Source organism: Oncorhynchus mykiss, chromosome 23 (genome assembly GCF_013265735.2).
Source record: "Oncorhynchus mykiss isolate Arlee chromosome 23, USDA_OmykA_1.1, whole genome shotgun sequence".
NCBI lineage: Eukaryota > Metazoa > Chordata > Actinopteri > Salmoniformes > Salmonidae > Oncorhynchus > Oncorhynchus mykiss.
In genome coordinates, this window is record NC_048587.1 from 58468736 (window position 1) to 58483481 (window position 14746).

Here is a 14746-nt window from a genome sequence, read left to right on the forward strand (position 1 = left end):
TGGCACTATCACTACTACTACTACTACTACTACTACTACTACTGCTACTGCTACCATTACTGACTACTGCTGCTACTGCTACGGCTACTGCTGCTACTACTACTATTACTACTAGTGCTACTATTACTACAATTACGTCTACTGCTACTAACACTGCTAATGTTACTAATACTGCTACTACTGCTTCTAATATTGTCTTCAACTAATACTACTACTACTACTACTACCACTACTACAACTACTACTAGTGCTACTACTGCTACTATCACTGATATTACTTCTACTGCTACTAACACTGCTAATGTTACTAATACAGCTACTACTGCTACTAATAACTTATTATTCTAATACTACTACTACTACCGCTGCTACTAATACTACCACTACTATCACTACTACTCATACTAATACTACTACTTCTACTACTATTTCTACTAATACTCCTGCTATGTCTTACTACAACTTCATCACTACCATATGGACCTAAACTTCTATTTCTACTACTTACCTTCAAATAGTATACGAACACTGCTAGTATTTTTGTATAACATGCTGTATGTATATGCTGCTAAAGAACCACGTATTGTTGCTGCTACACAGCCTCTCTAGCTTTCTCTCTCTCTATGATTATACAGTGAGTCAGTATTGTGCTGTGAGAAGATAGAACTGACCCAGACATCCTACCCAGGCGGCCCTGCTAGTCGTGTGTCGTCAACCACAGCAGAAAAGTGGTCGCAAACAGCCAAAGACCAACGCCAGCCAGCCCACACAGGGAATGCTTTAAAAAGAAAGAGGGGAGAGAGGCAGGAGAGAGGAGGGAGACAGAGGAGAGGGAGGAGGGATACCTAGCAATATAAGGGTAAGGGGAACCGAGTAAAACCAAGTAAAGAAAGTATTAAAAGATGTCCCAAAAAAAAGGAAAAATCTAAACAAAATGTTTTTGTCTGTCATCATCAGATCAGATTTCAGAAGATATCTATGGTAACCATGGCGATATGGGTTGTCAGTCCTGTAACCAGACGATGTGGGTTGTCAGCTCTGTAACAGTGGTGATCTCAGCCCCCTGTCAGTGTGAGGTGCTGTTGGGTGCTGCGACAACAGGCTGCCCTGAGGTTGACATACCGGCAGAAAGTATTGCCAGAGTCATGCTTTCTCCTGCTAAATGTCTCAATTTAGGGAGCCCAATTCTGTTTAGACTGTGGAAAAGAGAAATAACTGGCTATGACATCCCACAGCCATGCTCTGTTTGGGAGATATCCAACCTTTTCAGTGACTGATTCTCTCCGTTGCTCCATGATGAGAGCAAATAGACATAAACAAAGGGCTCGCACGCACACACACACACGCACGCACGCACACACACACACACACGCACACACACACACACACACACACGCATGCACGCACGCACACACACACACACACACACACGCACGCACGCGCATGCACACACACACACACACACACGCACGCACGCACGCACGCACGCACGCACGCACGCACACACACACACACACACACACACACACACACACACGCACACGCATGCACATGCACACACACACACAATACCGGTCAAAACTACTCATTCAAGGGTTTCTCTTTATTTTTACTATTTTCTATTTTTACTATTTTCTTTCATTGTAGAATAATAGTGATGACCTCAAAACTATGAAATAACACATACAGGATTAAAAAAAAGTGTTTAAAAAAATCTCTAAATGTTTTATATTTGTGATTCTTCAAAGTAGCCACCCTTTGCTTCGATGACAGCTTTGCTTCACCTGGAATGATTTTCCAACAGTCTTGAAGGAGTTCCCACATATGCTGAGCACTTGTTGGCTGCTTTTCCTTCACTCTGTGGTCCAACTCATCCCAAACCATCTCAATTGGGTTGAGGTCGGGTGAATGTGGAGGCCAGGTCATCTGATGTAGCACTCCATCACTCTCCTTCTTGGTCAAATAGCCGTGACACAGCCTGGAGGTGTGTTGGGTCATTGTTCTGTTGAAAAACAAATGATAGTCCCACTAAGACCAAACCAGATGGGATGGCGTTTCACTGCAGAATGCTGTGGTAGCCTGCTGGTTAAGTGTGCCTTGAATTCAAACTAAATCGCAGACAGTGTCACCAGCAAAGCACCCCCACACCATAATGACTCCTCCTCCATGCTTTACGGTGGGAACCACACATGCAGAGATTATCCGTTCACCCACACCGTGTCTCACAAAGACACCATGGTTGGAACAAAAAATCTGGACTCCAGACCAAAGGACAAATTTCCACCAGTCTAATGTCCATTGCACGTGTTGCTTGGCCCAAGCAAGTCTCTTCTTATTATATGTATCAAGTACTGTTTTTGCAGCAGCAGCAATTCGACCATGAAGGCCTGATTCACACAGTCTCCTCTGAACAGTTGATGTTGAGATGTGTCTGTTGCTTGAAGTCTGTGAAGCATGTATTTGGGCTGCAATTTCTGAGGCGTGTATCTCTAATTAACTTATCCTCTGCAGCAGAGGTAACTCTGGGTCTTCCATTCCTGTGGCAGGCCTCATGAGAGCCAGTTTCATCATAGAGCTTGATGATTTTTGCGACTGCACTCTAACTAACTTTCAAAGTTGTTGACATCTTAAATGATGGACTGTCATTTATCTTTACTTATTCGAGCTGTTCTTCGAGCTGTTCTTGCCATAATATGAACTTGGTCTTTTACCAAATATGGCCATCTTCTGTATACCACCCCTACCTTGTCACAACACAACTGATACATTAAGAAGTAAAGAAATTCCACAAATTAAAGTTTAAGAAGGCACACCGGTTCATTGAAATGCATTCCAGGTGACTAACTCATGAAGCTGGTTGAGAGAATGCCAAGAGTGTGCAAAACTGTCATCTCCGCAAAGGGTGGCTATTTGAAGAATCTGAAATATAAAATATATTTTGATTTTATTAACATTTCATTTTTTTGGTAACTACATGATTCCATATGTATTATTTCATAGTGTTGATGTCTTCACTAATATTCTACAATGTAGAAAATAGTAAAAATAAAGAAAAACCCTTGAATGAGTAGGTGCTCTAAAACTTTTGACCGGTAGGGTATATGCACACACACAGACACACACACAGACACACACACATACATACACACAAAAACCAAAAAAAACACACACCCAGGCACACACACCCACACACACACACACACACACACACACACACACACATACACACACACACGCAAATACACACACACACACACACATGCACAGACACACATACACACACCCTCTGTTATCTCTATCACACTGAGAACTGGGAGTGCAGACAAAAGGCAAATGCCAGATCCCATTTTATACAACAATAAATGTCCACATGAGCGTTTATTCTCCATTGTTTGTTTATCTATGCACTTTCATCACTGTATGAGCTACGTTCGGTAGCACATAAACAGCTGACCGGCGATGTGTTCTAATTGAGCTCGGGAAAGTCTCTGTCGGTCAAAAGTCTGACCTCCTTCTTGTTCTTTTATTAACTATTTTAGTACCTTGTCTTTTTACCAACTGTTGTGCTCTTTTTATGTATTATCTATTGATTAGATGTACTACTTTACATCTATTATGTAGTGTTGAGGAAGAGCTGCAAGTCAGCATTTCACTGTAGTGTTGAGGAAGAGCTGCAAGTCAGCATTTCACTGTAGTGTTGAGGAAGAGCTGCAAGTCAGCATTTCACTGTAGTGTTGAGGAAGAGCTGCAAGTCAGCATTTCACTGTAGTGTTGAGGAAGAGCTGCAAGTCAGCATTTCACTGTAGTGTTGAGGAAGAGCTGCAAGTCAGCATTTCACTACAGTGTTGGGGAAGAGCTGCAAGTCAGCATTTCACTGTAGTGTTGAGGAAGAGCTGCAAGTCAGCATTTCACTGTAGTGTTGAGGAAGAGCTGCAAGTCAGCATTTCACTGTAGTGTTGAGGAAGAGCTGCAAGTCAGCATTTCACTGTAGTGTTGAGGAAGAGCTGCAAGTCAGCATTTCACTGTAGTGTTGAGGAAGAGCTGCAAGTCAGCATTTCACTGTAGTGTTGAGGAAGAGCTGCAAGTCAGCATTTCACTGTAATGTTGAGGAAGAGCTGCAAGTCAGCATTTCACTACAATGTTGGGGAAGAGCTGCAAGTCAGCATTTCACTGTAGTGTTGAGGAAGAGCTGCAAGTCAGCATTTCACTGTAGTGTTGAGGAAGAGCTGCAAGTCAGCATTTCACTGTAGTGTTGAGGAAGAGCTGCAAGTCAGCATTTCACTGTAGTGTTGATGAAGAGCTGCAAGTCAGCATTTCACTGTAGTGTTGTGGAAGAGCTGCAAGTCAGCATTTCACTGTAGTGTTGTGGAAGAGCTGCAAGTCAGCATTTCACTGTAATGTTGAGGAAGAGCTGCAAGTCAGCATTTCACTGTAGTGTTGTGGAAGAGCTGCAAGTCAGCATTTCACTGTAGTGTTGATGAAGAGCTGCAAGTCAGCATTTCACTGTAGTGTTGTGGAAGAGCTGCAAGTCAGCATTTCACTGTAGTGTTGAGGAAGAGCTGCAAGTCAGCATTTCACTGTAGTGTTGTGGAAGAGCTGCAAGTCAGCATTTCACTGTAGTGTTGATGAAGAGCTGCAAGTCAGCATTTCACTGTAGTGTTGTGGAAGAGCTGCAAGTCAGCATTTCACTGTAGTGTTGAGGAAGAGCTGCAAGTCAGCATTTCACTGTAGTGTTGATGAAGAGCTGCAAGTCAGCATTTCACTGTAGTGTTGAGGAAGAGCTGCAAGTCAGCATTGCACTGTTATGTTGAGGAAGAGCTGCAAGTCAGCATTTCACTGTAGTGTTGTGGAAGAGCTGCAAGTCAGCATTTCACTGTAGTGTTGTGGAAGAGCTGCAAGTCAGCATTCCACAGTAATGTTGATGAAGAGCTGCAAGTCAGCATTTCACTGTAGTGTTGATGAAGAGCTGTAAGTCAGCATTTCACTGTAGTGTTGATGAAGAGCTGCAAGTCAGCATTCCACAGTAATGTTGATGAAGAGCTGCAAGTCAGCATTCCACAGTAATGTTGATGAAGAGCTGCAAGTCAGCATTTCACTGTAGTGTTGAGGAAGAGCTGCAAGTCAGCATTTCACTGTAGTGTTGTGGAAGAGCTGCAAGTCAGCATTTCATTGTAGTGTTGTGGAAGAGCTGCAAGTCAGCATTTCACTGTAGTGTTTACAGTGCTGTGTACTGTGTACGTGACGAAAACACTTTGATTTGTCTGTGATGCCAATAAGGTTACAGAGGCAGTGGAGGAACCACACAGATATGTAATACACTCGAGTGTATGTGTGGTCCCTCCATAGACCAGCACAGTTCTAGAATGTGTTGACAATGGCAGCCATCTTGGTCAGGTCTATTTAGTTCTATGGGAGGGACAATATTAGATATTAGACATCACTTGTACCACTGTCACAGAGCACAGACTTCAGACCTGGGAGTGTAGAGGGCTTGGACAGGGCTGATAGGAGATGTAAGGAATAATCCAAATAAGTCAAGTCAGACAGGGTTGAAACTTACAGACAGGTCACTAGCGGGTAAAGAGGGGACTAGCGCTAATTATTGAGAGCACCAAGGGGGACTGAAAGGATGGTACCAGTATTTAGGGTTCAAGGCTATAATGGGATTCAGGGTTCCGGATTAAAGTGTCTGCACATTTTTATATATTAAATATTATATCTGGAGATTAGGGTTAGATAGAGTAATGTGTATATCTGGGGCTGGATATGGGTGCAGTGGGGTATGTGTTTGGGGCAGCGATCTGGCCGTAAGGGTTAGGGTGGGGCAGCGATCTGGCTGTAAGGGTTAGGGTGGGGCAGTGATCTGGGGGTAGGGTAGGGTGGGGTACAGGTGGAGTAGGACATAAAGCATTCCCTGATGGGTCAGAACGACAGCGTGCTCATTTGGCAGTGAGCGGAGAGCCGCAGACTCTGGCCACTGAAGGGTTCAATACCATCCCCTTCTATTCAACATAACATACAGTATATCAATAGCTAACAGGGTAATGTACAGCATATCAATAGCTAACAGGGTAGCGTGTGAGTATAATATACACTGAACAAAAATATAAACGCAACATGTGAAGTCTTGGTCCCATGTTTCATGAAATGAAATATGCATTAACAATATATATATACTTTTGGACACAAATTTGTTTACATCCCTGTTAGTGAGCATTTCCCTGTTTGAGAAGATAATATATCCATCTAACAGGTAATGCAGTCAAGAAGCTGATTAAACAACAGGAATATTTATATCTGTAAAAAAAAAAAAAATTCTTATTGGCTGGGCCTGGCTGCCCAGTGTTTGCCTGGCTGCCAAGTGGGTGGGTGTATGCCATCCAAGGCCCACATATCACTGCATCCCTGCCTAGTCATGTGAAATCCATAGATTAGGACCTAATTTATTTTTTCCAATTGACTGATTTCCTTATATGAACTGTAACATCAGCAAATCTTAGAAATTGTTGCATGTCGCATTTAACTTTTTGTTCAGCATACTGTAGATGTAAGATAGAGAGAACGAGTGTCTGTTTCAGGATGAAGAGGGTGCGATGTGTGGGAAAGTATCATATGAAACCTGTGTAAAACTATGATCAATAAACCCATGTCAGCTTGCCTTCAGCAATGTGTTCACGTTACAGTATGTGTACAGTTTGGGATGCTTGTTGTGGTTATGTCATGTGATCCATAGGCTAGGTGCACCATTTGTGTTTTGTTGTTGCAGCTGTGGCATGAGGCTATACCGCGAGGCGCAGCATTACCTAGGTTGACTGTGAGGCGGACACGGCCAGTCTCCAGCTCCAGGCGCAGTGTGTCTGCGCTGTCACGTGAAGTTGTGGCCATCAGCACGCCGTATGCCCGTTGAGAACGGAACCGCAGCGACACATCTTCAGCCTCCGTCTGCATCACCACCGGCATCTGGATCTTCATGAACTTACTGCCGTCATAACTCAGGATGGTCGCATCTGGGAAGAGGAGAGGGGGAGGGAGAGGGGAGAAGAGATAGGAAGGGCAAGATAGGAGATATAGGGAGGGGAGGAGAGATGGGGAGGAGAGGAGGGATAGGGAGGAGAGGAGAGATGGGGAGGGGAGGAGAGGAGAGATAGGAAGGGCAAGATAGGAGATATAGGGAGGGGAGGAGAGGGGGAGGGAGAGGGGAGAAGAGATAGGAAGGGCAAGATAGGAGATATAGGGAGGGGAGGAGAGATGGGGAGGAGAGGAGGGATAGGGAGGAGAGGAGCGATAGGGAGGGGAGGAGAGGAGAGATGGGGAGGGGAGGAGAGGAGAGTTGGGGAGGGGGGGAGAGGAGAGATGGGGAGGGGAGGAGAGATGGGGAGGAGCGAGAGGAGAGAAGAGATGGGGAGGGGAGGAGAGGATAGATGGTGAGGGGAGGGGAGGAGAGATGGGGAGGGGAGGGGAGGAGAGGAGAGATGGGGAGGAGAGGGGAGGAGAGGAGAGATGGGGAGTAGAGAGAGGGGAGGAGAGGAGAGATGTGGAGTAGAGAGAGGAGAGGAGAGATGGGGAGGGGAGGGGAGGAGAGGAGAGATGGGGAGTAGAGAGAGAGGAGGAGAGATGGGGAGGGGAGGAGAGATAGGAAGGGCAATATAGGAGATATAGGGAGGGGAGGAGAGGAGGGGAGGGAGAGGGGAGAAGAGATAGGAAGGGCAAGATATGAGATATAGGGAGGGGAGGAGAGGAGGGGAGGGAGAGGGGAGAAGAGATAGGAAGGGCAAGATATGAGATATAGGGAGGGGAGGAGAGGGGGGGAGGAGAGGAGAGGAGGAATAGGGAGGAGAGGAGAGATGGGGAGGGGAGAAGAGGAGAGATAGGAAGGGCAAGATAGGAGATATAGGGAGGGGAGGAAAAATGGGGAGGAGAGGAGGGATAGGGAGGAGAGGAGAGATGGGGAGGAGAGGAGAGGAGAGGAGAGATAGGAATGGCAAGATAGGAGATATAGGGAGGGGAGGAGAGATGGGGAGGAGAGGATGGATAGGGAGGAGAGGGGAGATGGGGAGGGGAGGAGAGGAGAGATGGGGAGGGGAGGGGGGGAGAGATGGGGAGGGAGAGAGGAGAAGAGATAGGAAGGGCAAGATAGGAGATATAGGGAGGGGAGGAGAGATGGGGAGGAGAGGAGGGATAGGGAGGAGAGGAGAGATGGGGAGGGGAGGAGAGGAGAGATGGGGAGGAGAGCAGGGATAGGGAGGAGAGGAGAGTTGGGGAGGGGAGGAGAGATGGGGAGGGGAGGAGAGGAGAGATGGGGAGGAGCGAGAGGAGAGGAGACATGGGGAGGAGCGAGAGGAGAGGATAGATGGGGAGGGGAGGGGAGGAGAGAGGATAGATGGGGAGGGGAGGGGAGGAGAGGAGAGATGGGGAGGGGAGGGGAGGAGAGGAAAGATGGGGAGGAGAGGGGAGGAGAGGAGAGATGGGGAGTAGAGAGAGGGGAGGAGAGATGGGGAGGGGAGGAGAGATAGGAAGTGCAAGATAGGAGATATAGGGAGGGGAGGAGGGATAGGGAGGAGAGGAGAGATGGGGAGGGGAGGAGAGATGGGGAGGAGAGGAGGGATAGGGAGGAGAGGAGAGATGGGGAGGGGAGGAGAGGAGAGATGGGGAGGAGACGAGAGATGGGGAGGGGAGGAGAGGAGAGATGGGGAGGAGAGGGGAGGAGAGGAGAGGAGAGATATAGGGAGGGGAGGAGAGATGGGGAGGAGAGGAGAGATGGGGAGGGGAGGAGAGGAGAGGAGATAGAGAGGAGAGATGGGGAGGGGAGGAGAGGAGATAGAGAGGAGAGATGGGGAGGGGAGGGGGGAGAGGAGAGGAGATAGGGGGAGAGATGGGGAGGGGAGGGGGAGGAGAGGAGAGAGAGAGGAGAGATGGGGAGGGGAGGAGAGAGAGAGGAGAGATGGGGAGGGTAGGAGAGAGAGAGGAGAGATGGGGAGGGGAGGAGAGATGGGGAGGGGAGGAGAGGAGAGGAGACAGAGAAATTAATACATTGTGAGGTATTTATTGCAAAATCTAAGTCAAGTCAAAATACTGCACTCAATATCAATTTAGCATGACAATAAATATAGCTTGACAATATAAATATTGTAACTGAAATGTATTGTATTTTGATAAAGTAATAATGATTTCAGAGAAAATGGCAATGGATTTGGCTGTCAGTTTCCAAATACATTGCAGTGTTATGGTAAATTCACATGAGGTTGGCGGTACCTTAATTGGGGAGAACGGGCTCGTGGTAATGACAGAATCAGTGGAATGGTATCAAATACATCAAACACATTGTTTCCTGGTGTATGATGACATTCCATTTGCTACGTTCCAGCCAATATTATGAGCCGTTCTCCCCTCAGGAGCCTCCTGTGTGTAAAATGTATTATTAAAACAGAAGGTTATATTTGCTAAGTCTTCAACACACACATGCACACATGCACACACTAACACACACATACACGAGCACACACATCCAACATGGTTATGTCTGTTGCTGCAATACTCTCAGGCCCAGATTCCCACCAACCAGTAAATATGAATGTGTGTCCATGCTGACAAGTGACAAGACCACGACTGAATTCATAAACAAAGGCTCTCTTCAGACTAGAGAGATTGGACCCGTATTACATGTCAGTCATTTAGCAGATGCTCTTATTCACAGAGACTTACAGGAGCAATTAGGGTTAACTGTCTTGCTCAAGGGCACATGGAAACAGCAACATTTTGTTGCCTGCCTGCTTAGGTGACACGGTTAAATAGTCCGGTAGGGTAGTGAAGTCAGAGTAAAATCACCATGACACCACTATTCTAAAGGTGTACACTGCTCCTTACCCAGGACCTTGGGTATGAAGACAGTGAAAAGGTTTGTCTTGGCCTCAAGGATTTTATATGATGTCAAATACTATGAGAACCCACATATCAGTTCTCTACACAGTGATTCTGGGCAGATTGTTTACCACTGAGAGAAGAGGGTGTAACAACATCCCCAATAACCAGACAAACCACAACCTAATAACACAACCATTAGGACCACAGACAAGACAGACAGACAGAAGACAGTAGACAGATAGACAGTCCTGCAATTCTACACATTTTGACATGTGGTGGAGAGAAAGTTTTGCAATTTTAAAACTCATTTCATGCAATTCTACTCATTTTGCCTTGCGGCAGAGAACAATTTTTTTTTTTACAGCTAATTTCCTGCAAGTCTACCCATTTTTACATGGGGGGAAGATACATTTTTGTAGTTTTAAAGCTAATTTCCTGCAATTCTACACATTTTGCCATGACTTATGCCATGTTAATATGATATCTGAGTGAGCGTGACAAAAAAAAAATCAATGGAGGGCCCCTGCAGGTGCCCCTGGGCACATGCCCTTCGTGCCCGGTCGGTATTTGGCTATGATTACCATAAAAAATGTTAGCTGGCCCGTTTAGTTTAGTTTATTAGGATCCCCATCGGCTACTGTACTTCTTGTGGTCCACATACAACGTACAAATACATGATAAAGTACAGCACAAGAACACCATAAGATAGTACATTAAATGTAATTACATTTGGGGAAGACACTAAGAGAGTACAAAAATACTATTTACACACTATTCATACTGTATACATACAGTGGCAAGAAAAAGTTTATGAACCCTTTGTAATTCCCTCGATTTCTGCATAAATTGGTCATCAACTTTGATCTGATCTTCTTCTAAGTCACAACAATATACAAACATAGTGTGCTTAAACTAATAACACACCAATTATTGTATTTGTCTTGTCTATATTGAATACATCATTTAAACATTCACAGTGTAGGTTGAAAAAGTATATGATCCCCGAGGCTAATGACTTCTCCTGGAGTCAACTGGAGTCAGGAGTCAGTTAACCTGGAGTCCAATCAATGAGACGAGATTGGAGATGTTGATTCACAAGAAGCATTGCCTGATGTGAACCATGCCTCGAACAAAAGAGATCTCAGAAGACCTAAAAATAAGAATTGTTGACTTGCAAAAAGCTGGAAAGGGTTACAAAAATATTTCTAAAAGCCTTGATGTTCATCAGTCATAAGACAAATTGTCTATAAATTGAGAAAGTTCAGCACTGTTGCTACTCTCCATAGGAGTGGCAGTCCTGCAAATATGACTGCAAGAGCACACCGCAGAATGCTCGAGGAGGTTAAGAAGAATCCTAGAGTGTCAGCTAAAGACGTACAGAAATCTCTGGAACATACAAACATCCCTGTTGATGAGTCTACGATATGCAGACTAAACAAGAATGGTTTTCATGGGAGGACACCATGGAACGAAGCCACCGCTGTTCAAAAAAACCATTGCTGCAAGTCTGAACTTTTCCAAAGTGCACCTGGATGTTCTACAGCGCCACAGGCAAAATATTCTGTGGATTAAATTACAGTTGAAATAGTTTGAAAGGAACACACAAGACTATGTGTGGAGAAAAACAGCCACAGCACACCAACATCAAAACCTCATCCTAATTGTAAAGTATGGTGTAGGGAGCATCATGGTTTGTGGTTGCTTTGCTGCCTCAGGGCCTGGACAGCTTGCTATCACCGACGGAAAAATGAATTCCCAAGTTTATCGAGACATTTTGCAGGAGAATGTCAGGCTATCTGTCTGCCAATTGAAGCTCAACAGAAGTTGAGTGATGCAACTGGACAACAACACAAAACACAGAAGTTAATCAACAACATAATGGTTTTAACAGAAGAAAGTACATCTTCTGGAGTGGCCAAGTCATAGTCCTGACCTCAAACCGATTGAGATGCTGTGGCATGATCTCAAGAGAGCAGTTCACACCAGACATCCCAAGAATATTGCTGATCTGAAACAGTTTTGTAAAGAGTAATGGTCCAGAATACCTCCTGACCATTGTGCAGGTCTGATCCGCAACTACAGAAAACATTTGGTTCAGGTTATTGCTGCCCAAGGAGTGTAAACCAGTTATTAACTCCAAGGGATCAAATACTTTTTGCACCCTGCACTGTGAATATTTACACAGTGTGTTCAAAAAAGGCATGAAAACGTATAATTGTTAGTGTGTTATTAGTTTAAGCAGACTGTGTTTGTCTATTGTTGTGACCTAGATGAAGCTCAGATAAATTGTTATGACCAATTTATACAGAAATCCTGGCATTTCCAAAGGGTTCACATAATTCTTCTTGCTAATGTATGTACAGTTGAAGTCAGAGTTTTACATACACCTCAGCCAAATACATTTAAACTCAGTTTTTCACAAATCCTGACATTTAATCCTAGTAAACATGCCCTGTCCTAGGTCAGTTAGGATCACCACTTTATTTTAAGAATGTGAAATATCAGAATAATAGTAGAGAAAATGATTTATTTCAGCTTTTATTTCTTACATCACATTCTCAGTGGGTCAGAAGTTTACATACACTCAATTAGTATTTGGTAGCTTTGCCTTTAAGTTGTTTAACTTGGATCAAACATTTTGGGTAGCCTTCCACAAGTTTCCCACAAAAAGTTGGGTGAATTTTGGCCCATTCCTCCGGACAGAGCTGGTGTAACTAAGTCGGGTGTGTAGGCCTCCTTGCTCGCACACGCTTTTTCAGTTCTGCACACAAAATTTCTATAGGATTGAGCTCAGGGCTTTGTGATGGCCACTCTAATACCTTGATGTTGTTGTCCTTAAGCCATTTTGCCACAACTTTGGAAGTAAGCTCGGGGTCATTGTCCATTTGGAAGACTCATAGACGACCAAGCTTTATCTTCCTGACTGATGTCTTGTGATGTTGCTTGAAAATATCCACATAATTTTCCTACCTCATGATGCCATCTATTTTATGAAGTGCACCAGTCCCTCCTGCAGCAAATCACCCCACAACATGATGCTGCCACCCCCGTGCATCACAGTTGGGATGGTGTTCTTCGGCTTGCAAGCCTCCCCATTTTTTCTCCAAACACAAAGATGGTCATTATGGCCAAACAGTTATATTTTTGTTCCATCAGAACAAAGGACATTTCTCCAAAAAGTAGGATATTTGTCTTCATGTGCAGTTGCAAACCGTAATGTGGCTTTTTTTATGGTGGTTTTGGAGCAGTGGCTTCTTCCTTGCTGAGCAGCCTTTCAGGTTATGTCGACTCAGGTTATGTCGACTCGTTTTACTGTGGATATAGATACTTTTGTACCGGTTTCCTCCAGCATCTTCACAAGGTCCTTTGCTGTTGTTCTGTGATTGATTTGCACTTTTTGCACCAAAGTACGTTCATCTCTTGTAGACAAAACGGGTCTCCTTCCTGAGCGGTATGACGGCTGTGGGGTCCCATGGTGTTTATACTTGCGTACTATTGTTTGTACAGATGAACATGGTACCTTCATGTGTTTGGAAATTGCTCCCAAGGATGAACCAGACTTGTGGAGGTCTACACATTTTCTCTTGAGGTCTTGGCTAATTTCTTTTGATTTCCCCATGATGTCACGCAAAGAGTCACTGAGTTTGAAGGTAGGCCTTGAAATAAATCCACAGGTACACCTCCAATTGACTCAAATTATGTCAATTAGCCAATCAGAAGCTTCTAAAGCCATGAAATCATTTTCTGGAATTTTCCAAGCCGTTTAAAGGCACAGTCAACTTAATGCATGTAAACTTCTGACCCACTGGAATTGTGATACAGTGCATGATAAGTGAAATAATCTGTCTGTAAACAATTGTTGAAAACATTACTTGTGTCATGCACAAAGTAGATGTCCTAACCGACTTGCCAATACTATAGTTTGTTAACAAGACATTTGTGGAGTGGTTGAAAAACAAGTTTTAATGACTCCAACCTAAGTGTATGTCCACTACTTTTGAAAGGGCTCGGGTCAATCATAGTGCACTAAATAGGCAATAGGGTGTCATGTGGGACGTGGCCCAGGACAGTATAGTCTCTGTTGAGATGCGTACAACAGCCTGTCAGGCAGCGAGCAGGGTAAATTAGAAAGGCTCCGAACAAAGTGGAAATAACTTGTCAAACATGGGATAGAATCATTATCTAATGCAAAGTGAGTACTTGTCCAAAATCCAATGGTGGAGCAGCACTCATATATTTTAATGGCACACAACCATGTTTAATATCAAAATAAAGCAGGGGGAGATTGAACAAAGCAGGGGGAGATTGAATAAAGCAGGTGGAGATTGAATAAAGCAGGGGGAGATTGAATAAAGCAGGGGGAGATTGAATAATGTAGGGGGATATTGAATAATGTAGGGGGATATTGAATAAAGCAGGGGGAGATTGAATAATGTAGGGGGATATTGAATAAAGTAGGGAGATATTGAATAATGTAGGGGGATATTGAATAAAGCAGGGGGAGATTGAAACTGGAAAAGAGCAAGCATTAACCGACTCCCTGCTCTTGTTTAAGTCAAGTGTGGAGAATATGTTGAGCATTGATTCTCGCTGTTTTGTAAGTGTGTGTGTGTGTGTGTGTGTGTGTGTGTGTGTGTGTGTGTGTGTGTGTGTGTGTGTGTGTGTGTGTGTGTGTGTGTGTTCTATGAAAGACTGATAAGCCCCCAACATTTACACTAATGAATTAACCTATGCGAGTGTACTCTCGTAACAAAACATATCAACTCAGCAAAAAAAGAAACGTCCTCTCACTGTCAACTGCGTCTGTTTTCAGCAAACTTAACATGTGTAAATATCTGTATGAATCAAAAGCAACAGTCAGTATCTGGTGTGGCCACCAGCTGCA

General features: G+C 44.4%; 1 protein-coding gene across 8 annotated transcripts in view; it reads right to left on the reverse strand.

Moving 5' to 3' along the window:
* The window catches only part of LOC110503044 (neurexin-1a), a 738556-nt gene that overhangs the window by 440078 nt on the left and 283732 nt on the right, over positions 1-14746 (reverse strand). For all 8 annotated transcript variants that reach the window (XM_036960888.1, XM_036960884.1, XM_036960883.1 and 5 more), the window contains one exon: positions 6804-7007. In XM_036960888.1, the coding sequence (XP_036816783.1) occupies positions 6804-7007 (204 nt within the window). The remainder of the gene's footprint in view (positions 1-6803; positions 7008-14746) is intronic.